The 27,878-nt window shown below is 46.7% G+C and overlaps 1 protein-coding gene across 2 annotated transcripts in view; it reads left to right on the forward strand.

The window, feature by feature from the left end:
- Positions 1-27,878, forward strand: part of LOC125943078 (uncharacterized) — a 78,955-nt gene that overhangs the window by 18,555 nt on the left and 32,522 nt on the right. The window contains exons 1-2 of one of the 2 annotated variants that reach the window (XM_049661438.1): positions 5,738-5,835; positions 25,245-25,307. In XM_049661438.1, coding sequence (XP_049517395.1) covers positions 5,764-5,835; positions 25,245-25,307 — 135 coding nt within the window. In that variant the 5' untranslated portion in view covers positions 5,738-5,763. Of the gene's footprint in view, positions 1-5,737; positions 5,836-25,244; positions 25,308-27,878 lie in introns of those variants that run through there. The other variant, XM_049661439.1, reaches the window with a different exon arrangement.

Raw genomic sequence — 27,878 nt, forward strand, 5'->3', positions numbered from 1 at the left:
GGTCGGCTGAGAACGTGACTACACCTCCCCGTAAGTCAATAACAGCGCCGTATTCCTGCAGGAAGTCAACTCCGAGAATGACGTCGCGGGAGCATTCTCGTAAGACAAGGCAACTCGCCACGAATGTCGATCCTCGAATCCGAACTCTTGCCGTGCAGGTTCCCAGTGGAGTAACGACGTGACCACCAGCCGTACGAATCTGCGAACCATGCCAAGGTGTAATTACTTTCTTCAGCAACGTCGCCATCTTCACGCTTAATATAGAATAGTCCGCTCCGGTATCCACTAAAGCGCTAACCGCATAACCGTCAATCACCACAGGTATGTCGAGCGAAAGCCGGTCATTCCGTTCAGCTGCAGTTGATGTCGGTCCGGTACCCTTCGTTACTCGCGTCGATCGGAGGTCTTCAGCGCGTCGACTGCCAGCGGCCTCGCCCCCAAAGGTCGCTGGAGTTAGTTTTCCCGGCGGGGACTTGGCGACCGTCTGCTCGAATACCGCTGAGGCGATGGTGAAAATCGCCTTGGCGACGGCGAGCGCGACTGCCGCCCGGTAGGCGGTGGCATGCGTTGCTGAGCGAGATAATCTTCAATGTCCCGAGGTCGTTGGCCCAGTCGGGGTGGTGGCGAGTAGGCGGAAAAGCCCCGCAACCCAAGGCGTCGGTATGGGCACTGGCGGTACAAATGATCTGCCTCACCACAGTGGAAGCACAGAGGACGGCGATCCGGAGTGCGCCAAACATCTGACTTCCGAGGGGCCATGCGTCGATCGTCGGCGTAATGTACTGGTTGCTCCTGCGGAAGCACAATCGGAGGAGCGGCATGGTGAAACGGTGGAGGCGTGCGTCGTTCCTCGATGTACGACACCGGTGGGGCTGGTGGAAGTGCAACCGGATGAGCGGCCTGGACAAACAGCGGCGGGGACGAAGCAGGCTGTCTCAACACTTCTGCGTAGGTCGCACGGTGGTGTACAGAAGGTACAGGCGCGGTGTTAGCAAAAGGAAAGTTGGACCGGAGTGCTTGGTTGACTTCATCTTTTACAACACTCGCAATGGAGCTCACCGTGGCTTGTGGCGTGCCATAAACCTTCATTAGTTCTTCGCGCACAACGGTGCGGATGAGTTCGCGAAGGTTGTCATTATTGTTTCCAATGGCCGTCAAAATGTCAGTACTCGCGTTCACTTGCCGATCATAAAAGTTCGAGCGATGCTGAAGCATCTTTTCCATACTTACAGCCTCGGCTAAAAATTCGGCGACAGTCTTGGGAGGATTGCGCACCAGCCCAGCGAAGAGTTGCTCCTTCACCCCTCGCATCAGGTGACGCAGCTTCTTGTCCTCGGTCATTCCAGGGTCTGCTCGTCTGAAGAGGCGCGTCATATCTTCGACGAACGCAGTAACGCTTTCGTTGGGAAGCTTGACTCGGGCCTGGATTGCTCGTTCGGCTCGTTCGCGGCGATCGGGACTGGCGTAGGTGTCTAGTAGCTGACGACGGAAGTCGCGCCACGACGTCAGTTGCTCCTCACGGTTTTGAAACCACGTACGCGCGCCGTCCTCCAGGCAAAAGTAGACATTCCTACGTTTAGTCGCGTCATCCCATTCGTTGCATTCGGCCACGCGCTCGAAGTCGGCCATCCAGTCTTCGACGTCTTCGAAGACGTCGCCATGGAACGACTTCGGCACCAGTGGATTTTGAAGCGTATACCGATTCGTCACTGAACGTTCCATACCGGTTGGGGTAGTCTGAAGCACTGCGGTGTCTTCAGTATCTTCAGGAGGCAGTCCCCGGATCCTGCGGCTGGTCCGATGGACGGGAGTATCGACTAACACAGGGCTGGTGCTTCCGGTCCCAGGAGGAGTCTGCGGCATGAGTGAGAAGTATCCAGCACCTCCACCACTTTGCCACGCGCCTTCAAAGGGGGCTAACGACGTTTATTTATGAGCAGCTGGGCTCTGGAGAAAATGGCGGCGAGAGCTAACCATCGAGCGGGGCGGTTAGCACGCGCACTTCGTTCTTCTTGCGCCGCTGCGCTTGCCCTATTCCCACTACTACAGGTGACAATATCGTGAGAGAACGTGCACGTCTGGCCTAATGTGCACGGCATAGAATAACATTTCTCCGTTGTTTGAATCTATTTTATTCTTTTATATATTGATTTGTTTACTACAAGTTACCTGCACTTGGACTATCCTCATTGCTTGATAAAGGACTAAAATTCATTTGCATCCGATGAGGCTATCAACTTCAATACAATCACCTTGGTCAGCCTATCTTTAGGTTCATTGCAGGACGACGGACTCTCCCCGCGATCTCCAATTACCCCTGTCTTGCGCTAGCTGATTGCAACTTGCGCCTGCACATTTTCTAATTTCATCACCGCACCTAATTTTGGGCCACCCTCGACTGCGCTTGTCTTCCTTTGACACCAATTCTGTAACTCTAAGGGTTCGCCGGTTATCTGCCCTATGCGTTACATAGCCTCCCAAACTCCATTTTTTTCTCCTAATGTCAACTGGAATATCGGCTATCACCATTTAATCTCTGGTCCACGCCGCCCTCTTTCTATCTCTTAACGTTACGGCTAACATTTTCCGTTCCATCGCTCTTTGTGCGGTCCTTGACTTGTTCTCGAGCTTCTTTGTTAACCTCCATGTTTCTGCCCCATATGTTAGCACCGGAAGAATACAATGATTGTACACTTTTCTTTTCAACGACAGTGGTAAGCTCCCAGTTAGGATTTGGCAATGCCTGCCGTATGCACTCCAACCCAATTTTATTCTGCATTGCTACCTTGGACTACATTTCCCATACGTTGGGATGCACTGTGTTACGGTAGTAGACCACTGGTTATTTGGTCTAAGGTCAAAATGATTTGTCAAGCTCCGCATTTTCATTTTTTTTTCATTCTCAGCCAGCATATTGGGTACACAGTTTTCTCTGCCATACTTCCTCTGAATTATCTTCCGAAGTTTAATTTACCGTTTTCTGTTGCCTTTGTTTATCAACGGCCATTAGATATTGCATTAATATCTGCAGCGGTACAGGAAGAAAAATGACAGGAACGAAGTGAACACGTACAGCATTGGCTCGCAAGTGAGTTTTTTTTAAGACAAGAAATTAGGTCAAATACGACGCATGCGTACAGATGAAGGTTTCAAAATACAACCCCCGAGATCAAGCTACACGTGTCACGCCAACCTTTTCACAGTTTTACCTTCCCCTTTTTTTCCGCACATGTGCATTTGAACATAAGGAATCATCATCATTATCAGCCTATATGTTATATCCACTGCAGGACGAAGGCCTCTCCCTGCGATCTCCAATTACCCATGTCTTGCGCTGGCGTATTCCAACTTGCGCCTGCAAATTTCCTAACTACATCATCCAATCTGGTTTTCTGCCGACCTCGACTGCGCTTTCCTTCTCTTGGTATCCATTCCGTAACCATAATAGTCCACCGGTTATCCCTCCTACGCATTACATGGCCTGCCCAGCTCCATTTCTTCCGCTTAATGTCAACTAGAATATCGGCTATTCCCGTTTCATCTGTGATCCACACCGCTCTCTTCGTGTCTCTTAACGTTAGCCCTAAGATTTTTCGTTCCATCGCTCTTTGTGCGGTCCTTAACTTGTTCTCGAGCTTCTTTGTTAACCTCCAAGTTTCTGCCCCATATGTTAGCACCGGTAGAATGCAATGATTGTAAACTTTTATTTTCAACTACAGCGGTAAGTTCCCAGTCAGGATTTGGCAATGCCTGGCGTATGCACTCCAACCCAATTTTATTGTTCTGTAAATTTCTTTCGCGTGATCAGGGTCCCCTGCGAGTAATAGACTTAGATAAACGTACTCTTTTACGGGCTCTAGAGACTGCCTGGCGATCCTGAATTCTTGTTCCCTTGCCAGGCTATTGAACATTATCTTTGTCTTCTGCATATTCATCTTCAACCCAATTCTTGCACTTTCTCGATTAAGGTCCTCAATCATTTGCTGTAATTCGTATCCATTGTTGCTGAATATGACAATGTCATCTGCAAACCGAAGGTTGCTGAGATATTCGCTGTTGATGGTCACTGCTAAGCCTTCCCAGTCTAAGAGCTTGAATACTTCTTCTAAGCATGCAGTGAATAGCATTGGAGAGATTGTGTCTCCTTGCCTGACCCTTTCTTGATAGGTAACTTTCTACTTTTCTTGTGTAGAAAGCTACCTATCAAGAAAGGGGTCAGGCAAGGAGACACAATCTCTCCAATGCTATTTGGGGAACATAAGGAATACAAGAAACAAAATTGAAACCGATGTGAATGTTACTACGTCTTCTCAATGACACCAACTTTGGTTTATCCTTGGTTCAGAAGATTTAAACCTCCTTATCACTGAATGTGATAGTATCAAGTATGGCGTAAACAAACATGCTCGATTGTTCGCTCACTACCACAGTGGTCACAAGCCACACTACCTTTCCTTCCGAAGGTACCTTCTGTATGTTCATTTTTTCAGGCTGATAAAGAACGGCCGCGAGAAATGGAAAAAGGATATCACAGGACTAACAGTCCACCTGCTTCAAAATGCAGCGCCCTCAAACAAGCTTCGTTGACGTTAGTGACTGAGCTTCCGCTTTATCGGGCGTGCCCTACCCGCGACAGCAGAGCGGCCCGGAGTTAATAAGGGTAGTGTGCAAATAACTGGTTGTCGATGCTTCCTTGAAAGTGTATGCTCACCAACTCCTTCGGAACGTGTTTGAGGGCGCTGCTTTTTTGATGCGGGTGGACGGTTGTTCACGTGATATTTTACATTTACCACGGCCTTACTTTTATCAGCCGGAAAATATTAAAGGGAAAAACGTACCTGGCTGAAAACGTGCCACTTTTGAGTTTATTTCAATTTTCTACAAATTCTTCATAGACAGTACGTCATTCAGAGCAGTAATTAAAATTAGCTAATTGCAATTACATAATAAATTGAATGCCATCGACAAAAAGTATTGGCGGCTGCTCCAATCGACTGTAAACATGCACTTCGTTATCTTTGCGCGGAATGCCTCGTGTTCGTTTTTTTTTACCGCGATGGATATTAACTGGAACACCCTTATATACAGCGGGTGCATTCTCTGCATTTCGCTCGAGATTTATTCTGTAATTTTCTCTCTGCCGCTTTTAAAGCGAAAGCTTTACTAACCCAGTCGAGCCGAGTTTAGCCGTGGCCACCAATTTGACCTTCAATTGAACGCAGCTGCACCGTAGCTTTTGCAAAGCATCACGAGACTCACCGCGCCGAGCTCCGCCACCGCCCCCGTTTTGGCGCATGCGCTCTCCGCAGCTGGGTCACTGCCTGACCACGTGACACGCCGCGCGGCTGGCTAAAAGGAACGCCCAACTCGGTATGGATGGGAGCGTGGCCAGCGTCTTCTCTGAGCGTTGCGCGGCTTTGAGACTCCTCGGCAAGCGGCGTCTGGCCACCCCACGGATTTCGCCCAGCGAGCTGCTTCACTGCAGAGTGTCCGGAATGCCAAGCGCGCGAAGCTAGCGTCGGATACTTAGAAAGACTCAGCCGTTCGGCTCGCAAAACGCTTGGACTTGTCGGCTTATAATTTATACCTGGCTTTACGATGAGTGCATACCTAAGTATAATAATTAAAGCTAAATTAAAGGTTAAGCAAGTGAAAGCAAGACTTAGAGCCTAAACAAAGCTTTCGCTTGGCATATCCAGGGTTATCTGAGCTAAGCCGCAGCCATTTTTTCTAGATCCTCTCGACCGAGCGAGGGCAACGAGAATGGTAACGAACATGTTTTTCGCCTGCAAGAATAAGTGGCTCGACTTGAACCTACGGCCCGCCATTATAAAGGTAAGGTGTAACAAAATGCCTATAAGATTATTTCCTTACTCAGAAAAACCTACCTAAAACTTAATCTCGAAGCTTTTGTTGTCTTCTCTATTTGCTGCTGCCAACCATTATTACGAATTCAAAATGAAATAATGCTCTAAACAAGCAAAATTCTATCACTCGCAGTAGACATGCCAGAATTTAGTCTATTCACGAGCCTTGCGTGCAAGATGTGGTCTTAGCCGTAATTTATCGACAGTCGTGGTTTAATGCCATTTCTTAAGTAACATATACAGTTTTTACATTCCTGTACATTTTAACAAATGGCACTGTGTTCAAGCATGTCAGCAGTAAGCTGTAAGCGCTAAGCGGCGCTAGAAAACACACGGAATAAGCAGGGAGACAGGGATTACGGCAAGGCAATGATTATGAGAGACCAACTTCTCAGAGAGAGAGAAACGTTTATTGTTGAAACAGTGTCCCGAGCGAGGGCCGGTATCACCCTGAGGTGGGAAGGTTATTTAGTCCAGGAACCCTCCGCCTTCGGCTGCCCTCTTGGCCCTGGCGACGAGTTGTCGTTGTTCTTCCAGGTCCCCGAGGGCGAGCCTGACCTCCCACGTTTCGAATAGGTGGTCTTCGTTTGCTTGTGGTGCTCGGTTAGCGTCCATTTCCGGCTGCATTTCGCTGTCTTCATGCCACGGGAATTCCAAGAGCAAGTGTGCCAGTGTGTCGGGAATGTTGCAGAGTGGGCGGAGGTAGCTGTGGAGCGTCGGGTAGAGGTGGTGCATTATAGTTCCGTGAGTATAAGTATTGCTTTGTAGGCGTCTGAGGACCACGCTTTCTTCTTTGCCGAGGTTTGGGTGCGGTGGAGGGTACACGTGGCGCTCGAGCCTGTAGCGTTGCAATATATCGCCGAATAGTTGTTGGGTACGGCTTCCACATCTTCTGCCGCGGGTCGGAGGGCTTGTGGGGCGAGGGGAGCCCGACTGACGTGCTCGCGGGCAGCGGTGTAGGCCGCTTCGTTACCTCCTAGTCCCTCGTGTCCGGGTACCCACGTTACGCAGGTGTACGGGAGCGGAGTGCTACGTCGTTTTAGTATCTTGAGTGCATCAGCCGAGATGCGGCCCCTCGAGAAGTTTCTACTGGCGGCATCCGAGTCGGTGAAAATGACTGCTGCGTCTGTGCATGTGGTGGTGGCGAGAGCGATTGCCGCTTCTTCCGCCGTTTTCGGCTTGCGTGCCTTGATGGTTGCTGATGCTAACTCGCGGCCTCGGGAGCTTACGACGCTGAGAGCGCACGCATTTCGATGAGGATTCTTGGCCGCGTCGGTGTAGCTGGCGTCTTGGTCTTGCTTGAATCTTAGTTTGATGGCGTTGGCTCTAGCTTGCCTTCTACTCTTGTGATATATGGGATGCATGTTGCGCGGGATGGGTGCAATGCAGAGGGACCCTCGAACGTCCGGTGGGATTCGTTCGTTCTTGTCCGTGTCTGCGACGTACGTCTCGTTGTAGTTCAGGTGTCGGAGTACTGATCTTCCGGTGGTTGTAAGCTTGAGTCGTTTCAGTTGGCTGTTCTTGTGCGCTTCAGCGAGCTCTTGCCCCGTGTTGTGGACGCCCATCTTAAGGAGATGTGTAGTAGAAACCAAGGGGTGGAGTCCCAGGGCGACTTTCATTTCCTTCCTTATCATGATGTTCATCTTTTCAATCTCTGCGTTCTTTAAAGCCAGGTACGGCATGCCGTATGTGATGCGGCTGGTGAGCAGTGCTTGTAGTATTCTTAGCACGTCTTGCTCCTTGAGGCCGCTTTGGCTTGAGATCCTCTTGACGTGGTGCGTGAGTTGCGAAAGGGCCGTTGTAGCCTTGGTAGGCTGGCCGCTCCGGATCCGTCCTTGTGAATAAGGAGTCCCAGTATTCGTAGCGTATCGACTTTCGCGATTGGCGTCCCGTTGAGGGTGATGCAGGGGCCGGGCTCGTCGTAGCTGGGTGGCCTGCCTCTCGTTCTTGCTTTCACGACGAGGGCTATAGATTTTTACAGGCTATAGCGTCCTTTGCCCTACAGTACTGCAATCTATTTGATAGTTTTGTCTACGGGGACTGAAGCTTACCAACGAGTGTAGAACCTAAACCCCAATGTGTTGGAATATTTGAGTACTTTCATAATAAAAAGCCGGGAATAGAAATTAGTACATAGAAAACATTCAACAGTTCTCTTTCTGCCTTCGTAATGAAGGGTCATCTGCAACTTATAGGCGCAAGCTCACCGGTATCATCTGGTGAGCTTTTTTCAGAATCAATCAGAAATTTCATATGCAGAGCGTGGTAGATAATACGATGGCGTTAGTATAAAAATCGTGAGAAATGGATACTTCACTAGTCCAAATGAGCCGACAAATCATAGTTGCAGCCGGCAGTACAGGTTAAAACACGAATGGTATCGAGACATCTGTAGATACCACGCAAAAAGTATGACCCAGATATCTTAGAAGGGAAAAAGAAAAAAAATGAGAAGGAAACCAACAATATTGTCATGACAACGGGCACAGAGATTACGTACAGATATCAGAAATCACTATAAAAAATTGATAATTCATGAAGTGAGTATGTCATTGTTACGCAGAGCAAGGGGATTCCTCTATTACGATTCAAGCTTTGTGCAGCAAAACTGTGCAGAAAGCTGGGACTAGAATGACCAATCATTTGTCGTTCATAATTTGTTCATGTATGGGACACCAGCCATTGCTCCGGTTAGTGGGTGTTATATGCTACAGAGTGTCCCTCAAGGTTTGCAAAAGCAGATAAGCACGTTATGTTCTGTTTCGATTGTTTTATATTGGCGAGCGCTAAGTGATGATTAAAAAAATCTGTTAATTTTAGACCAAGTTTTTTATTAGTGGTTCTGAGAAGCTACAAAAGAGCACGTTGCAAATAACGCGAACAATTGGTTTTTCTGTAAATCAAAGAGACGGTTAGTATTAGTGGCATATGTAGTGCCCCAGAAAAAAAAAACAGGAATAAATGAGGTGGCTGACAAACATGCTGCCCACGCAGCGGGCAACATGTTTGTCATCCACCTGGTAGTGGGCACAAATAATCAGCGCACCTTCGTACCGAGCCAAAGTTTGAAATTGCACATGTGACAAATAACATGCGACAGCTTGCTAGCAATGAAATTAGCATGCATGTTCCAGGACATGTCATGACAAAAAAACACGCGTAATATTTTGGCAGAAGTGACAACGTCAGAGGCAGAAAAGAATAGCACCATTTCATTATCCAGGGACACTTTCTTTTTTTTTTTCGAAAGGAAACAGCAATGCTTTGGAACCCAACCACCGGGGAGGTATTTGAAGCCGAAGAGCGCCTGCGCTTGGCTGCAAAGCGCCTGCCACTAAGCTGCAGTTTGTAGACGGCCTCCATCAGTCAGGGCATGAGTCTGGTAATGAGAAACCTGCAAGGCCTCCTCCCTCTCCACCACCTCGTTGTGATCGTATCACGCAGGGCGAGCTGGATCGGGATCGGGCTATGGCGTGCCTGGCGGGGGTTGGTGGCATGCCCAGATGGTATTCTCCCTATGATGCTGAAGCGTGCCTGGAAGCTGACGCGATCCTCTTGCTGAAGTTGCCAAATGAAGTATTGGCATCTGTAATAGTACCTCAGGCCTGGAGATGCATGCGTGTTCGGCTGATATGGAAGCGGAGGACTAACAGGACACTGATGGACATTCTTAGCCGCCGCAGGACTAGAACGCGCTCCCCTTTCCTCGCCTTCCCGCGGTGCCTTGAGTACGACGAAAAATCCGCGCGCTTCCTCCCCGCTTTTCTCCCTAGCCCGCGAGATTGATCCACATACAGCATACCGTATGTGGCGACGATGTTATCGCCGTTGGTCTTTATACGGAGCATTACAGCTATACGCTGACGAGGACGGCAGAAATGCGCCTGGTATGCCCATGTAATTGCTATCCCAATAAAAGAAGTGAAGTGGAAGGCCGGTCCTGCATCCGAAATGTCCCTAAAGCACTGCATAACGTTTGTCGCTTCTTTGTTGGAATATGTGCTTTCGGGTAGGGCACGAAAGAATTATGTTGGCTGAAATATATATATATATATATATATATATATATATATATATATATACATATATCTGTGTGTGTGTGTGTAAGGCTTGCATTTCCCCTTTCACTGCAATATTATGCATTGAAGTGAAAGCTCCACTTCCATTGCCCTTTTCGTCATTGTTTTTTACATTTATTTCTTTTTTTTATTTAAAAATACCTCAAAAGCCTACGAAGAGGCATGGGGTGAGGGAGGCGTACGTTAACAATACATAGAATCGGTTTAAAGATATCGATGCTACAAGGAATCAAACATAGGCACAAGACGAAGAAATTTGCATATAACAAAAACCAGACATATCTTCAAAAAAAAGAAGAAAAAGAAGTGAACAGATAATCATTGCGAAAAAACAAGAGGTGAAAACAAGTTACATTATACATTACATAGTTACAAAGAACTTTATACATTGCATATTATGAAAAAGCGAAAAAGAAAAAAGTGAATAAATAAATAAAAAATAACAAAGCCATAACGCGCGACAAACATTGAAAATGTCATCGGTTTGATAAAACCGCGATCAGTGTCAAGAAAAATGTTTCGTCAAATTACAGCAAAAAGCGTCATGATTTGTGAGCGAAGCAATGCTATCTGGAAGGCAGTTCCAGAGGCGGATAACGCGAGGCAGTGTTGAAAAGTTAAGTGCTTGCGTCACGCCATATACGCGGGCATAGCTGAAATTATTGTGTTAATCTGCGCGGTGTGAAGACGTGGTGTTTCAAGCATGGTAGGGATATTCTGTCAGAGTGAATGAATTTATGGAATAATGACAGCAATGCAATATCACGGCGAGTACTCAACGACTGCAATGATATTTCGGCTTTAATCTCCGTTATGCTATACTGGGAACTGTAATTATGAGTAATGAAACGACTTGCCCTATTCTGAATTATTTCCAATGCGTTATTTAGGTATTTCTGATGTGTGATCAAATGGGAGGCGCGTACTCAAGCTGGGGTCGCACGAATGTTAAATAGGCCAGTTTACGCAAGGCAGTTGGAACACTGCGCAAGTTCCGGCGCAAGAACCCCAATGATTTGGATGCATTGGCGGAGATACACATAATGCGCTCAGACCATGTTAGGTTAGGTGTAAGGTGCACACCAAGATACTTATATTGTACAGTCCGGGATATAATACTGTTAATGTGCTAGATAAAGTGCGAATTAACAGGTTTACGGGTGAAAGACATTGTTTTACACTTTGACACGTTTACTGTCATGAGCCATGTGTTACACCACTAGTTCACGATATCTAGGTCTCGTTGGAGCGCTATATGATCATCCCTGTTGGCTATTTGGCAATAGATTATGCAATCATCGGCGAATATTCGTATGCATGACGATATGTGTTTAGTCAGATAATTTATATAAAGTAAAAACAACAGAGGTCCAGGGACGCTTCCTTGCGGCACACCAGAAGTAACGTTAGATTTGGGGGAATCGCAATCATTAACAGATGTAAATTGCTCCCGATTAGACAAAAAGTTACGTAGCCATAACAATGTACAGGAGTCCAATTTTATCGCAGAAAGTTTAGATATGAGGCGGTAATATGCAACATGATCAAAAGCTTTAGAAAAGTCAAGGAATAAGCAATCGCTCTGTAAGTAGTGATTCATATGAAGGTGGATATTGGATGTAAATTCAAATAACTGTGTCTTGTACGAAAAGCCTTTTCTGAGACCGTGTTGATTGCGGAAAAAAAGCTGTTAGATTCGAGATGTCTAAAAATATGCGAAGCAATTACGCGTTCGAGCATTTTGCAGCAAATGCAGGTAAGAGAGATGGGCCTGTAGTTTTCACCCCCATGAGGTTTTACTTCCATTTTTGTAAATTAGTACCACTTTCGCGATCTTCCAGTCGAAGTGAAGCATACCAGACATTAAGGCCTGCCTGAATATGTGGAACAGGATGACGCTTGAAACAGAAGTGGTATTTTTTTAGTATCTTAGAATTTAGTCCATCAATACCACAAGAAAAAGAATCTTTAAGGTTGTTTATTTGCGAAGCAATGCCCCCTACCGTGATGTTTATCGGTGCCATGTAATCGTAGTCAAAATCATGTACAAAGGGTACATTAGAGGTATCCTCACTTGTGAATACAGACGTGAAAAAAGAATTGAGAAGCGTTGAACACTCACTCTCAGAAACAGCGATTGCGTTATCATTGTGCAACAGAATGTGATTACTCTCTTGTCTAGGGCTTATTGTTTTCCAACACTTTGTTAGATTGTTCTTGAGTAATTTTGGGAGGTCGTTAAGTACTTATCCTTTGCTGTGCGTACGGCAATGCATATGATTTAAGGTAGGCTTTGTATTCAGTCCACGATGAAGGCGTTCTAACGCGTCTGGCGCACTTGTAAAGCCGCTTTTTTATCCTTCATCTGCTTAAGTGTTTTTGTGAACCATGGATTCGATACATCATTACTGATTGTAATGCGGGAAATGTACATGTCAATTAACCAGGACATTTTTTCCTTGAACATCGACCAATTTTTTTTCAACTGATCGGTCGTAAAATAACGGTAGCATCTCATGCTCCAAAAGCATTTTTAGTTCAGTGGTGATGACAATGTTATTGCCTCTATTATAATCGCGAATCAGCTTGGGCGACGTATTAGATACAGGAAGAGGTACATTTAAGGTGAGTTGAAACAAATTATGATCACTAAATCCGTCTAAATGTTCTATGTAAACTACTGTTTCAGGATTGTCTGTAAGGATAAGGTCTAGTATGTTAGATCCACGGGTTGGCTGCGATACAGTCAGGGTGAGGTTATAGTCAAGGGTCAAGTTAATGAATTTGGTCGAGATGTTGCATGGTGATGAAAGCCTTACCCAGTCAATTAGAGCACAGTTGAAGTCACCAATCAGATAGGTAATGTCAGCGGAGAAGAGATCAGATGCCTTGTCTATGCCAATGCGCAACTGATCATTAAAAGAGCTTTTGGAACCTGGTGGACGGTAACAGCAACCAATCAGTATCTTGATAGAAAATACCATGCAGGCTACCCAGACAACTTCAATATCGGAATTATAATTCACAAGGAATGACGGAAGACTTTTTTTATGCCTAACAAGACACAGCCTCCTCTTTTGCAAGTGCGATCACACCTATATGTATTTTAAATACTTGTTAAGGCAATAATTTCATTTTCAGATACTGCGGAATACATCGAAGTCTCAGTGAAAGCGATAACATCGGAGTCAGCATCGTCTAGATAACTTGAAATGAGATCGCGCTTTGACATCAGGCTACGTGTGTTAGCAAATGCCACTGATAAAGAAGGAACATTACAAACTGGCTTTGCTGTTAGATGAGAGCTAGCACACGTGCCTTGACGCAGCTAATTGTTTAACTCGACGACACCTTTAGCGATGCCGTCCTAGATGTATGTTACAGAGCCGATTCGTAGTTTGTCCACCGAAAGCTTAAAGGATTTATTCTGTTTTTAGCTAATTCAATTAGCTTCTTTCTGACCTGCCGAGTTGCCAGCCAAAAATTTTCTCGGAGTGAGAACGCTGTCCCCTTAAGCCTCGGTCCACAAGACAAAATGCGCTCTTTACCTTTGAAGAAAGTTAGCTTAGCAATGACAGGCCTTCGTTGTCCGGCAACAAATCTGCCAAGTCGGTGTACGCGCTCGAATTGTTGAGCTGTTAGTGTAACGCTCAGCTTTTCTGAGCAAAACTTGATTATGCGCTGTTCGGACGCTGCCCAATGCTCCTTAGGATCATCATCTAGGCCAAAAAAAAAGAAAACGAGATTAGAACGCCGCAATCCGTTTTCCGTGTCGTTACATTTGGATGTTGTGGCCGTCATTTGGGTCGACACGACGCGGTCAGCATCAGCATTTATCCTGGTTTCCGCAATTCCCGGTGATGCTATAGAATTTTCTAACGTCACCACTCTAGCGTTTAGTTGCTTGATTTCCTCATAAGCGGCAGCCTGCTTATCAGCACTAGCTTGTAAATCGGTTAACAGAGTCGCAAGGTCATTTTCGAGCTCCTGTGAGGTGTTCAAGGCCAGGGCAAACGCATCGGCTTCGGCCTTGTTAATGGGACCAGTATTAAATTAAACGTCACCAGAAACCATAAGTTAAAGATCAAAGAAAAGACAACACATGCCAGACGAAAATTTTTTCGTATGTTGCAGCAAATCAGTCAGATATGGTGGGCACGACGCCGCTAGCAAGCAGTAATTGCTACTTTTAACGCAAGCTGCATTGTTCAAATAATTGACCTGCAAGAGCAACAAACGTGAGTAAGCCATCCTCGGTGCGATGTCGTGCCCAAACTGGAGGGCGGGAAGTGGCCCTTTATATCCTCCGCCAGTCGCCACAGTCGCTTTGGAAGTGGATCTGTGTTGCGAGTTGGGCCAGCTGCTTTAATCGAGAAGCGGCGTCCAGTACGCTGGAGGAACCCTTGTCGTAAGCTGGTCGGCAGGTGGTTCTTGATTCCATTCGTGAAAGACGGAAAAAAAACACCCCGGTGATAGTGGCCTGCAAAAGCAAAAAGCGTGAGTACGCCATCCTCGGTGCGATGTCCTGCCCAAACTGGAGGGCGGGAAGCGGCTCTTTATATCCTCCGCCAGTCGCCACAGTCGCTTTGGAAGTGGATCGGTGTTGCCAGTTGGGCGAGCGGCTTTAATCGTGAAGCGGCATCCGGTACGCTGGAGGAATCCTTGGCGTAAACTGTGAGGCGGTTCTTGATTCCATTCGTGAAAGACGAAAAAAAAAACACACCGGTGATAGTGGCCTGCAAAAGCAAAAAGCGTAAGTACGCCATCCTCGGTGCGATGTCCTGCCCAAACTGGAGGGCGGGAAGCGGCTCTTTATATCCTCCGCCAGTCGCCACAGTCGCTTTGGAAGTGGATCTGTGTTGCGAGTTGGGCCAGCGGCTTTAATCTTCAAGCGGCATCCGGTACGCTGGAGGAATCTTTGGCGTAAGCTGGTCGGCAGGCGGATCTTGATTCCATTCGTGAAAGACGGAAAAAAAAAACACCCCGGTGATAGTGGCCTGCAAGAGCAAGAAGCGTGAGTACGCCATCCTCGGTGTGATGTCCTGCCCAAACTGGAGCGCGGGAAGCGGCCCTTTATTCCCCCACCAGTCGCCACAGTCGCTTTGGAAGTGGATCGGTGTTGCGAGTTGGGCCAGCGGCTTTAATCCTGAAGCGGCATCCAGTACACTGGAGGAATCTTTGGCGTAAGCTGTTCGGCAGGCGGATCTTGATTCCATTCGTGAAAGACGAAAAAAAACAAACCACCCCGGTGAATAGTGGCCTGCAAGAGCAAGAAGCGTGAGTACGCCATCCTCGGTGTGATGTCCTGCCCAAACTGGAGCGCGGGAAGCGGCTCTTTATATCCTCCGCCAGTCGCCACAGTCGCTTTGGAAGTGGATCTGTGTTGCCAGTTGGGCGAGCGGCTTTAATCCTGAAGCGGCATCCAGTACACTGGAGGAATCTTTGGCGTAAGCTGGTCGGCAGGCGGATCTTGATTCCATTCGTGAAAGACGGAAAAAAAACACCCCGGTGATAGTGGCCTGCAAGAGCAAGAAGCGTGAGTACGCCATCCTCGGTGTGATGTCCTGCCCAAACTGGAGCGCGGGAAGCGGCCCTTTATTCCCCCGCCAGTCGCCACAGTCGCTTTGGAAGTGGATCGGTGTTGCGAGTTGGGCCAGCGGCTTTAATCCTAAAGCGGCATCCAGTACACTGGAGGAATCTTTGGCGTAAGCTGGTCGGCAGGCGGATCTTGATTCCATTCGTGAAAGACGATAAAAAACAAACCACCCCGGTGAATAGTGGCCTGCAAGAGCAAGAAGCGTGAGTACGCCATCCTCGGTGTGATGTCCTGCCCAAACTTGAGCGCGGGAAGCGGCTCTTTATATCCTCCGCCAGTCGCCACAGTCGCTTTGGAAGTGGATCTGTGTTGCCAGTTGGGCGAGCGGCTTTAATCCTGAAGCGGCATCCAGTACACTGGAGGAATCTTTGGCGTAAGCTGGTCGGCAGGCGGATCTTGATTCCATTCGTGAAAGACGAAAAAAAACAAACCACCCCGGTGAATAGTGGCCTGCAAGATCAAGAAGCGTCAGTACGCCATCCTCGGTGTGATGTCCTACCCAAACTGGAGGGCGGGAAGCGGCCCTTTATTCCCCCGCCAGTCGCCACAGTCGCTTTGGAAGTGGATCGGTGTTGCCAGTTGGGCGAGCGGCTTTAATCCTGAAGCGGCATCCAGTACACTGGAGGAATCTTTGGCGTAACCTGGTCGGCAGGCGGATCTTGATTCCATTCGTGAAAGACGAAAAAAAAAACAAACCACCCCGGTGAATAGTGGCCTGCAAGAGCAAGAAGCGTCAGTACGCCATCCTCGGTGTGATGTCCTGCCCAAACTGGAGCGCGGGAAGCGGCTCTTTATATCCTCCGCCAGTCGCCACAGTCGCTTTGGAAGTGGATCTGTGTTGCGAGTTGGGCCAGCGGCTTTAATCCTGAAGCGGCATCCAGTACACTGGAAGAATCTTTGGCGTAAGCTGGTCGGCAGGCGGATCTTGATTCCATTCGTGAAAGACGAAAAAAAACAAACCACCCCGGTGAATAGTGGCCTGCAAGAGCAAGAAGCGTCAGTACGCCATCCTCGGTGTGATGTCCTGCCCAAACTGGAGGGCGGGAAGCGGCCCTTTATTCCCCCGCCAGTCGCCACAGTCGCTTTGGAAGTGGATCGGTGTTGCCAGTTGGGCGAGCGGCTTTAATCCTGAAGCGGCATCCAGTACACTGGAGGAATCTTTGGCGTAAGCTGGTCGGCAGGCGGATCTTGATTCCATTCGTGAAAGACGAAAAAAAAAACACCCCGGTGATAGTGGCCTGCAAGAGCAAGAAGCGTGAGTACGCCATCCTCGGTGCGATGTCCTGCCCAAACTGGAGGGCGGGAAGCGGCCCTTTATTCCCCCGCCAGTCGCCACAGTCGCGTTGGAAGTGGATCGGTGTTGCCAGTTGGGCGAGCGGCTTTAATCGTGAAGCGGCATCCGGTACGCTGGAGGAATCCTTGGCGTAAACTGTGAGGCGGTTCTTGATTCCATTCGTGAAAGACGAAAAAAAAACACACCGGTGATAGTGGCCTGCAAAAGCAAAAAGCGTGAGTACGCCATCCTCGGTGCGATGTCCTGCCCAAACTGGAGGGCGGGAAGCGGCTCTTTATATCCTCCGCCAGTCGCCACAGTCGCTTTGGAAGTGGATCGGTGTTGCGAGTTGGGCCAGCGGCTTTAATCTTCAAGCGGCATCCGGTACGCTGGAGGAATCCTTGGCGTAAACTGGGAGGCGGTTCTTGATTCCATTCGTGAAAGACGAAAAAAACACCCCGGTGATAGTGGCCTGCAAGAGCAAGAAGCGTGAGTACGCCATCCTCGGTGCGATGTCCTGCCCAAACTGGAGGGCGGGAAGCGGCTCTTTATATCCTCCGCCAGTCGCCACAGTCGCTTTGGAAGTGGATCGGTGTTGCGAGTTGGGCCAGCGGCTTTAATCTTCAAGCGGCATCCGGTACGCTGGAGGAATCCTTGGCGTAAACTGGGAGGCGGTTCTTGATTCCATTCGTGAAAGACGAAAAAAACACCCCGGTGATAGTGGCCTGCAAGAGCAAGAAGCGTGAGTACGCCATCGTCGGTGCGATGTCCTGCCCAAACTGGAGGGCGGGAAGCGGCCCTTTATTCCCCCGCCAGTCGCCACAGTCGCTTTGGAAGTGGATCCTTGTTGCCAGTTAGGCCAGCGGCTTTAATTCAGAAGCGGCATCCAGTACGCTGGGGAATCCTTGGCGTAAGCTGGCAGGCGGTTCTTGATTCCATTCGTGAAAGACGGAAAAAAACACTCCGGTGAGAGTGGCCTGCAAGAGCAAGAAGCGTGAGTACGCCATCCACGGTGCGATGTCCTGCCCAAACTGCAGGGCGGGAAGCGGTCCTTTATATTATAACCACCACTATTTAACCCTATGCTTTCCTTGGTTTCATTGCCTAGTGCCTTTATATGGTTTGATGAACAAAATTCGCCTCTACATTTTGGCAGAATCAGTCAAGAATTTTCCAGCCTTAATGCCATTAAGTGGCATAAGAGGGTTAAATTAGCCTTGTGCCGGGCCTTCTAAGTTTCATCTTAACAAAAAACGTAGTGCGAGAAAGACGTGGACGAGCAAAGAAACGACAGACACAGGCGCTGACTCGCCACTGACAGTTCACGAGTCAGCGTATGTTTTTGTAATTTCTTTACTAATCCGCGTGTTTTTCGAGCTACTTTTTACAGCGGAGCTGTTATACGCTATAGTTTCCAGCTGATCGTGGCGTGCATAGACCGAGCGCGTAGACCAAAAGCGCCGTAGCCTCGATGAAAAGCAAAAGCAGCAAAATGGTATTGCCGGTGTGCCCTAGCTGCGTTTAATAGCCAATGGATATGTCTCTTTGGCTGGGGACGTCACACACTGCATAGGCACGTTATCTTAGTTGCGTTTTGGTCATGTAATGGGTAGACAGCGTATTCTGCTTACCGAGGTAGAACAGCATGCCTAGGAAGAACGACGGTGTGAGCCAAGACAGGAATGGGCTCGAAGGCGGCGGAAGGCTGCTAACGCCTCCCGCCGCCTTCGAGCCCATTACCGCTCAAGCATTGTTACAGAACCTATGGCCATCTACCATAGCTCCCACAAAGCTATAGTCACCTTCGTGACCAAATAATAAAGATGGTAGAAAATGACCATTCATGTGGTATGTGTCTTTATTTAAATCAATGTTGTTTATGACGACGGGCTCAGGTCAGACGTTGATAGGTTAAACATACCCAGCAAGAAGCGTAGGCGGTTTCGTTCGGCGTTGACAGAGCTTACATTACGCCGCACTGAGCGGGCTAAAGGCTGTTTCACATGGCGCGATTTTCACTCAGCGACACTGGCGACACAGCGAATTCCGTCGCTCAGTGACCACCGCGACATCGCGGGCTCTCCGCGACGGGATTCCAACATGTTGGTCGCGCCGTCACTGAGTCGCAGTGATTGGCCTGATGTTGGCGGGGCAACGTGTGACGTAACAGCAAGCGCCGTCGAAATGGGCGGTTTCCGGTTTTACCGCGTGGTGGAGGCTCAGCTGGCTCAGCGGAGCAATGCCGTGCGCCAGTTTCAGTGATGTTTTAACAGCGCGTATACCCACCTGTGCCTGTGCCTCACGAGTATCATGAACAATTTTAACGCGACAGCGTTAAAGGGACACTAAATAGAAACCGGAAGTTGAGCTTAAATGGTAGATTATCCCTTCACGATCACAGCCATACCATTCTTACTGCAAACAGATGTTTAATAAGCGAGAAAATAGCGAAAAACTGAAGAATAGGTGCTGACGCCCCTTCGAAATTCCCGCACTACGTGATGTGACGTCGGAGATTACAAACGCAGGCCGGTCGCGATTGGTCGAGAGCGATTTATCGCTGTTAATAAAATGCAAAATGAAATACATCTTAAACGTACATAAACAGCATTTTCCAACTTTTTAAACCGTTTCAAGCGAGGAAGTACAATTTAGCACAAAATTAAATAAATAAGAAAAAGTGGCATAGCGAAACATGCGGCCGTGATAGTTTCGTAGTTTCGTTTTTGGTCAATGCATCGTCGCGCGCGCCTGTTCCGCTCTACGGTGTTTGGTTGCGTGTTGCGTGGCTCGAAAAACGTTGACTTCGCGGGAAACAGCCAGAAAATGCCTCGTGTGTGTAGTGTTGAGGGCTGTATAAATGGCCCAAGGCGCTTGATCAGGGGCAGCGGCAGTGTTGACTCGATTGTGTCCTTTCATGTGGCGTCGCTCGGAGAGCCCCGGCTCCCCGGCGTTCGCAATGGCTCAGTGCTCTGCCGATGATAAAACGGCAAAAGAGCCAGAGAAACCGATGGTGTGCTCTCTGCATTTCTCGCTCTCGGATTATGTGTATAATCTTGCCCTCGGAAAGTATCTTGGCGTGCCCCAGAGGCCAGTCCTTTCTCGAGCAGCTGTTCCCTCAATGCGGCCTTCATCAAACCTCCTACCGGTGGGGCTGCAGCAGCAAACTGGCGGCTCGGTGAGTGCTGAATGTCATTAAATAAAGCCACGAAATAACCATACTGAGTACGTGCACAACTTTCTACGCTTGTTCTGTCGGGAACACCGTCGCCTGGCGGACCGGACGCTTCGCCTCCCATCGACGAAAACGAAGCTCTGCATTCCGCCGGCGCGGCCGGCGGCTCACCGCCATCGCACGCGGAAACACCTACCGCTCGAGCACAGAGGATCATTTCGCGCTCCGTTTCACTGAATATCGCTGAAATGCAGTCCTGCTTTCCTGGCGAGCTCTTCGTTGCAAGGTTCAGCGGCAGCTACGGTATCCATCGCGGCGAACGCAAACGCAGCGACCATGCATGCAGCCATGATACATCCAGCCCAGCGCCTCGGCCGTTTACGCAAGCGGTGACGTATCATGGCGCATTCTGATTCGCTGAGAGCAATGCAATCTGTGACGACACTGCTTCAGCGCCAAATCTAGGGTGAGAGAAATTGAGGAAGAGATATTTGACCTTTGTTTACGAATTTCTCCGTTAATAACTCATATTTTTGCACCCAACAAAAACGGCATGCATTCCTGAAGGTCCCTCTTTTATTCCAGCTGAACTTCCTGTTTCTCTTTAGTGTCCCTTTAAGGTACCCGTGTCGCAGAAAATCCGGCGTCGGTGCTGGCGTGCGATGTCGGCGTCCGTGGCGGAGAAAATCATCCCGAATCAGCCAACCACGCAGGCCCTCCACAAGGCACAAGGTTTTGGTGAACAAAAATTGAATTTCTCATAATGAAATCCGGCAGGAAAACAGTAAAGTACGACTTAATCACAACCTATTGACATGGTGGCGTCGGATTGTAATTTGAATGTACGAGAAAACTTATGAGGAAACTCAAACACAAACCTTTTTTCAAGCATTTCTACCAGACCTTTAGCTGCACGCTCGTGTAGTTTACTTGCGAAAATTATATCCAGATGGCGCTCGCATCCTCGGAAGGTCAAATTGGAACTTCGCCTGCCTAATGCGTTTTGGCCACGCGCACGCGTCGGGGCCATAGCAAACAATTAATAAATTAATTAAAAAGGTGCTAGGACCTTCACATTGTAATATAACATGACTTATATTGACCCCGGAATAACGTTTTCCCAGCAATGCATTTCTGTTTAAAAGTGAAGCCGACTTTGGTGTAAGCTTTCTCTTTGTAAGCTGGCTTTCCCACGTTCTGGGTTACAGTGGGAAAGCCAGCTTACAACGGGGCTCTATAATGGGGCTCGAACGGGGCCCGATAACGCTATCGCGTTCCTCTCTAAAGGCGAAGCTTAAGTGTCCAAATTTTTTTTGTTTTCCCCAGCTCACACAATTCGTTTAAAACGAGAGGCTACACGCTATGCAGGTCGGGAGCAGACGCCGCCTTCAACATACGGCACGTACCCACTTGATCGTCACAGTCGTGAACCTCTTCATCGCTACAAATTGTGCCAGGTGCTTCCACACTCAATAGTTACTTCCTCTTCTGCACAAGCAAATACTCCTCCTCGAGAAGAGTTGTGGCTTCGATATATTACCGCACCAACAAAACTATACACTACTAAACGAAATCATCCCACCGACGCCGCACAAACCGCACGCTCCTACTTTCGGCGTTGTGCTGCGTTTCCAAGGTATATATAAACTCGTAACGTAGCTTCAATAGAAGCCCACATGTGAAGGAAATGGCGGGTCGTTACAAACGTCACCATCTACGTATAGGAGGGACATCTAACAGCAAGCAAAAAATAAAAACTAAAAAGTGACGTCACAACCGGAAATTGTATTGACGTCAAGATCTTAGGCTGCTTGGCGCGAATGTTTGAATTTCCTCAGCGTTCGGCAATTCGACTGCTACGCCAGCAGTTATTTTTCATTTGATGCGGAGGCGAGCTTGCGACTCGACTCAGCTGAAACGCCAACGTGTCAAAGGAACTATGGGAGCGGTTTATGTATTAATGTCATCATAATTACGCTGTTATTGTCGCTAATTGCTCCAGTAGATACCTTAGGAAGCTGAGCGAATAGGACGGAAATAAATGACAGTTCCACAGTGGTTACAACAAAACTTCACTTATTTCGTCTAGCACAATGCAACGAATATAATTGACCACGAAAAACTTGTTTCTATGAATAAAAAGTACTTTAGCCAGCACACAGTCGTATAACAACATATGGGAAACCTTTTCACAGAATCATTCACAATAAATTCCGGGCGACACTATGTATTGATATCCAACAGTTATCAGACAAGACAACATTGCCGCACATTATGATTTAGGAAAGAATTGACTTAATTTACTTCCCGTCGGACACTCAAAGCCTGTGTTACGGACAGTGAACGAACATAACGCGATGTTTCTTCGCGGAGCGTACCGCATTTATTGTCATGACGAAACACAGCGGGTCGGATGCCGCAGCCGTGAACTTGCAGGATAAAAAAAACGTGTACCTGCACTTTTAGCCAATGAATTCCGTGCGCTAGGCCACGCACAATCTGAAGTGAATCGCAGGCCACACTTTCAAGAAACACGGAAGGAAAAAAAATCATCCTCAAACCGCCGCGTACTATAGTGAGCAACGCCATTCCGCACGACATCATAGCTGGCTTCCACAGACTTGCTAAGTCTTGCGCCAGAATCGCTGGTTGGTAGGGGTCACCAAGAACGAACTAATAAATTGTGAAATAGGAACAAAATTAACATTTGTTGTTTTAGTACAGCAAAATATTTGAAACGGAATATTTACTCGTATGAGATATTCTGCTTAAACATTTTCGAACATTTTTTAGATAGGTTTGCTAGTTTCAGTGTTTGTCCCCCACTCACCTAGTCGAATTTCAACCGTGTAACACTAAATGATATCTCTGGCGATAGGTTTTGGCACGCTTTTCGTTCCAAGCTTCGCAACCTAATTAGATGGACGTTGGCGTTTCACTCAGCGCGGCTGCAGACTAAGCGATCGTAAAGTATCAACGCTTTTAAATGTTAAAAAAATATGTACGCATTCTATTTTCAAAAAATAATAGGAAAATTTAATTGTTTGACTAGTTTCCACGTTGCTTTTATTTAGCGATTCAGGCTTGAATGCTTCGTGAGCAGGGGGCAACCTTCGGCGTCGCCGCGACGGAAATCGCGCTCTCGTAGACGCATGTGAAAGCTGTCAGCGAAAATCGTTGTGCGAAGTGCGCGGCAGAACAATTTTCTTCGCTCCATCGCGCCATGTGATTGTACGCATGTAAAGCTGTGGAATCATACTCTGCTATGACCTGCTGAATACCATGAAGCCAGGTAGCTGGTCACTTGTAGACAGAGCCCCTTGTAAGGACAAGTGCGTACGTGGTTGGTACACGTAGGGCGCCTCTGTTGGTGCGCGAATTTCACTCGGCGTCAAATTTAGCAGACATCGAACACTTTATCACTGTCACAGGTGTGACGAACTAGCCTCCGCTCGTCTAAACACTTGATGAATTGCGAGTGACGTTCTGACCTATGACAATGAGTTTCGCCATTGGAGTTCTCGTGCGGCTTCTAAACGACCAATTTTGTAATTTACTGCTCATTGGCACGCGTGTCTCGTAAGCGAGCACGTAGAAAGTTTTAACCATGCCACCTTTATGCACAAAACGGAGAGCACACTTGAACGACCATGCAGGATCACAAAAAAAATTTCAGCGAAGCTTCTTCTTCCGAGCCGTTTCAATAATGATTTCAGTTACCAGTAAGGAAACCATGCACATTAAAACGTTTAACGCATATGGCCCTGGCGTTTCAAATGTTGATCGCACATAAAGCTTTCGAAAACTTGCTTTTTATTAACGATATCATCCATGATATTCAGGTCAAGGTACGGCTTTTCGTAGACGACTGTGTACTTTATCAGGAAGTTAACGCCTATAGTGACCAAGTGCATCTCAATAACACCTTATGTAAAATTCACAATTGGTACTCAACATGGCAAATGAACATTAAGCCAGAAAAAAAAACTGTGGCAATGATAATAACCCGTAAGAAGGACCCTTCACAATTCCAATACAGTCTCGGAAACCATTGCCTATCTTTTGGTTCAGCATATACGTACCTTCACCTTGTCATGACATCTGATTTAAGATGGAATTAACATGTATCATATATAGAAAAAGAAAGGCTTTCAGAAAACTGGCACACTTAAGAAGGACGCTAGCTCAGGCCACACACGAAATTAAACTACGTGCCTATAAAACGTAAGTGATACCTGTACTAGAGTATGCGTCGGCTGTCTGGGACCCGTACACAAAAGGTAACATAGATGAACTAGAATCAGCACAGAGGAAAGCTGTAAGATTTATATTTAATGCCTACCAACGCGACACATCTCCAACAGCTCTCTTGGAAAGCGCAAAATTGGAAACTATATAATTGAGATGGTATCGTGAAAGAATGAAGATATTCCATTTTATATATAATGACATGTTAGCAATACAGAAAAGTAAATACGTCAAACCAACCTTGCGCCGCGAAACGCGCCCATCTCACCCTAAAAATGTTACCGAACACTTGTGCCACCTGTGCCACTCAATATATACAATATATACAAAACACCTGTGTCATACAAATATATACAGGTATTATTTCTTTCCTCGTACAATTAACGACCAGAATAATTTGCCACCCGAGGTGGTCGATAGCGCCGATCTCAAATCGATTCATTCGCGCGTTGCCTGCACTGTCTTACTGACAATTCTTTTTGATTTATTTTAACAGTGTATTTTGTTCTGACCCCCCCCCCCCCCATGCACTCATAGTATTGCGATTTAACTTGTTGACGTGTTGTAATTAAACATGCTCGCGCGTACCTATACAATTGCTTTTGACATTATTTGTATTGTGGGTGTAATCTGGTGTTGCTTTTGCTTGCGAGCATAACTTCCGAGGTCGTTTACTTGTTGTTAGACATGTTTTTGAGCGGTGTATGTATCTGTTCTGGCTATTCTTGTTATGTTACATAAGTGACAATTGCTACTACTGTGGTGCTTACAATAGCGACATCAACTACGACCACGTGTTACATAACTGCTTTGTGTGCAATTTGGGCTTTCATTCTATAGGATTTATACTTCTTTTACTGCATTAAGATCAGCTCTACATTTCACTTTGTTTCTCTTTAACTTCTGTATTTTCTGTGTCGGGTTATTTCCAATGTATAGCTCACCCCTGCCTAAAGTCCGGCATTCAGACTGGCAGTACTTTCTTAAACAAAAAAAATCTCTTCAGGAGTTCAACGTGTTCTGCATCCTGATACGAATGTGCTACAGCTATGCGGAGGACAAGACTGCGGTAAGTTTATTGCCATGAGCAACCAGATAGGCCTGGTTTCCATGTCGGAACTGCTCAATTTCCCGCTCTCATTTAAAGCACTGAAATACGGCTGTAGGAAGATATTTTGGCTGACGTCTTAGGAAGGCCTCAGGCCCTTCGTCTCGTGAATTGTGAAATACTAATTGAGGATTCCGAGACAAAGGCCACATTATGATACTAAGCATTTACACTACCTGAACAATATATATATATATATATATATATATATATATATATATATATATATTTATTTGGATACCCTAAAGGCCCACAAGGGCATTACATAGGGAGGGTGGGGGGTTTCGAAACGGGAATAACAAAAGTAGACGCACTGCAGGTGAAAATGGCAATTCAGAAGACACAAGAATGCAAGTCCAAATATAGCATGGTGAACAAAAAATAAAAACAACAAGGCATAATACTAATACAGAAAAAGGACAAGTCTACATCGTATCCTAAAAAAGTGATACAATGTAAAAATATAAAATATAAAAACAATGTATAATACGCAGTCAGTTCAGTGTAAAAAAGAAATGCTTTCAGGTACCATACAATGCGAGCATCAGGTCGATAACTTTTGTGATTAGTGTTAGTTTCCAATGAAAACGCAACTGTTACTGTATACAAAAAGAAAACTATTGTGAAATGCCTTGATGTTCAAGAAAGGATTGCAGCGCCGACTGAAAGGATTGAGGATCATTGATAGTGGCAATGCTAGAGGGCAATGAATTCCATTGATCTATTGATAGTGCTAGAGGTGAGTTCCGCTATTTTTCAGTATGAGCGAAAAGTGGTTTGACTTTATACGCGTGGTCTAACCTAGTCGATATGTGATGCGTTGGAGAAATATGTGAGGGGTGAAAATGACGTGTTACTATGGTACATAGTGTGAAAAAAGGCTAATCGGGCAGATGTTCTGCGCATGGCGAGTGATGACATTTTGTGGGAGTCTTTCAGTTTGGTGACGCTTTGGAATCGCGAGTAAGATGACAGGATGAACCGTGCGGCTTTGTTTTGGACCGCTTCGAGATGGTTAGTCCAGGTGACATGATGGGGATGCCAAAATATGCAAGCATATTCTAATGAAGGCCGAATGAGCGAGTTATATGCTAATAGTCTAGTGTCACGTGAAGCGAGGTGAAGGCGCCGCTTGAGTAGGCCGAGTTTCTTTAATGATTTAGAAGTTATGTGTTCTATATGATCGTTCTACGTTAAACTAGAGTTAAATTTTATTCCAAGGTATTTAAATGTGGAGACTGAATCAATAGGTATATTGTTAATTGCGTATGTATTGACCTGTGTTTTCAATGCCGGGCGAAACTTTAGATGTTTTGTTTTGTCTATGTTGCTTTGCATCTGCCAAACAGAACACCATTCTGATAGATTGATGAGGGCAGACTGCAGGTGAGTAATGTCGGTAGGGCTTGCTACTTTCTTATAAATTACGCAGTCGTCTGCGAATAGTCGAATCGTTGCATTTATGTTAGTTGCTATATCATTATTATAAATTAAAAATAGAAGTGGGCCCAACACTGACCCCTGTGGTATCCCCGATATGACGCGTGCGGGGTTCGATGTATGGTTTTGAAATTAGACGCACTGATGACAGTTTGTTAAAAACTGTTCGATCCATTGCGTTGTTTTCTAAGGTTACGGATTTTTAAGATGAGGCGGTTATGGGGGACGCGGTCAAATGCTTTTGAGAAATCGACAAGACTGCATCGAAGTATAGCGATGAGTGTAGTGAATGGTGAAGATCAGTTATTAATTCAAAGAGTTGCATTTGGCCGGAAAGATTTTTCCGAAAGCCGTGCTGATTGATAAGGAGTAGGTTGTTTTCGTTTAGATATGTTATAATATGCTTGTGTGTTAGATGTTCCAATATCTTACAGCTAATTGAGGTTAATGAGATGGGCCTGTAGTTGCTAGGAAGGGAACTGTCGTCGGATTTAAATATAGGTATTATAAATGCTGACTTCCAATCATGCGGTACACATCCTGTGTCAATGGATTGCTGAAATATTAATGAAAGCAAGGGAGCTGATTGCTGACTGGTTAGCTTTAGAAGTTCGGCTCTGATGCCGTCGGGTCCAGGACTTGTTTTAAGCGGGAGGCCTTCTATTGCACGAGAAACGCCATGTGCTGTAACTACGATGGGTGTAAAAAGAAACGTGACATGTGGTTATGATAGCTGAAGTGAACGGTCAAGAGGCAGATCATCTGTGAAAACCGTGGCAAAACTATTGTTGAATTCCTCGGCGCACTCGGCTACTGGTAGAGCGCTTCCGTCTTCCCCCAGAAGGGTTGGTGTCGAGTGTTTATTTCTTGGATTTACGACTTCCCAAAATTTCTTGGGATCGGTTTTTAACAAGGTAGGAAGCGTGATATTAAAGTACTAATTTTTGGCTTCAAGAATTCTTTTTTTCTGCTAATATAGATATGCTTTTGTAGTTCTGCCAGTCAGAAGAGGTGTTCGTTCGTGATGCCTTTTTGTACGCTCTTTTCTTCTTATTTAAGCACCTGTTCGCTTCTCGTGTGAACCAGGGATCG

The sequence above is a fragment of the Dermacentor silvarum genome, chromosome 2, assembly GCF_013339745.2.
Source record: "Dermacentor silvarum isolate Dsil-2018 chromosome 2, BIME_Dsil_1.4, whole genome shotgun sequence".
Lineage (NCBI taxonomy): Eukaryota > Metazoa > Arthropoda > Arachnida > Ixodida > Ixodidae > Dermacentor > Dermacentor silvarum.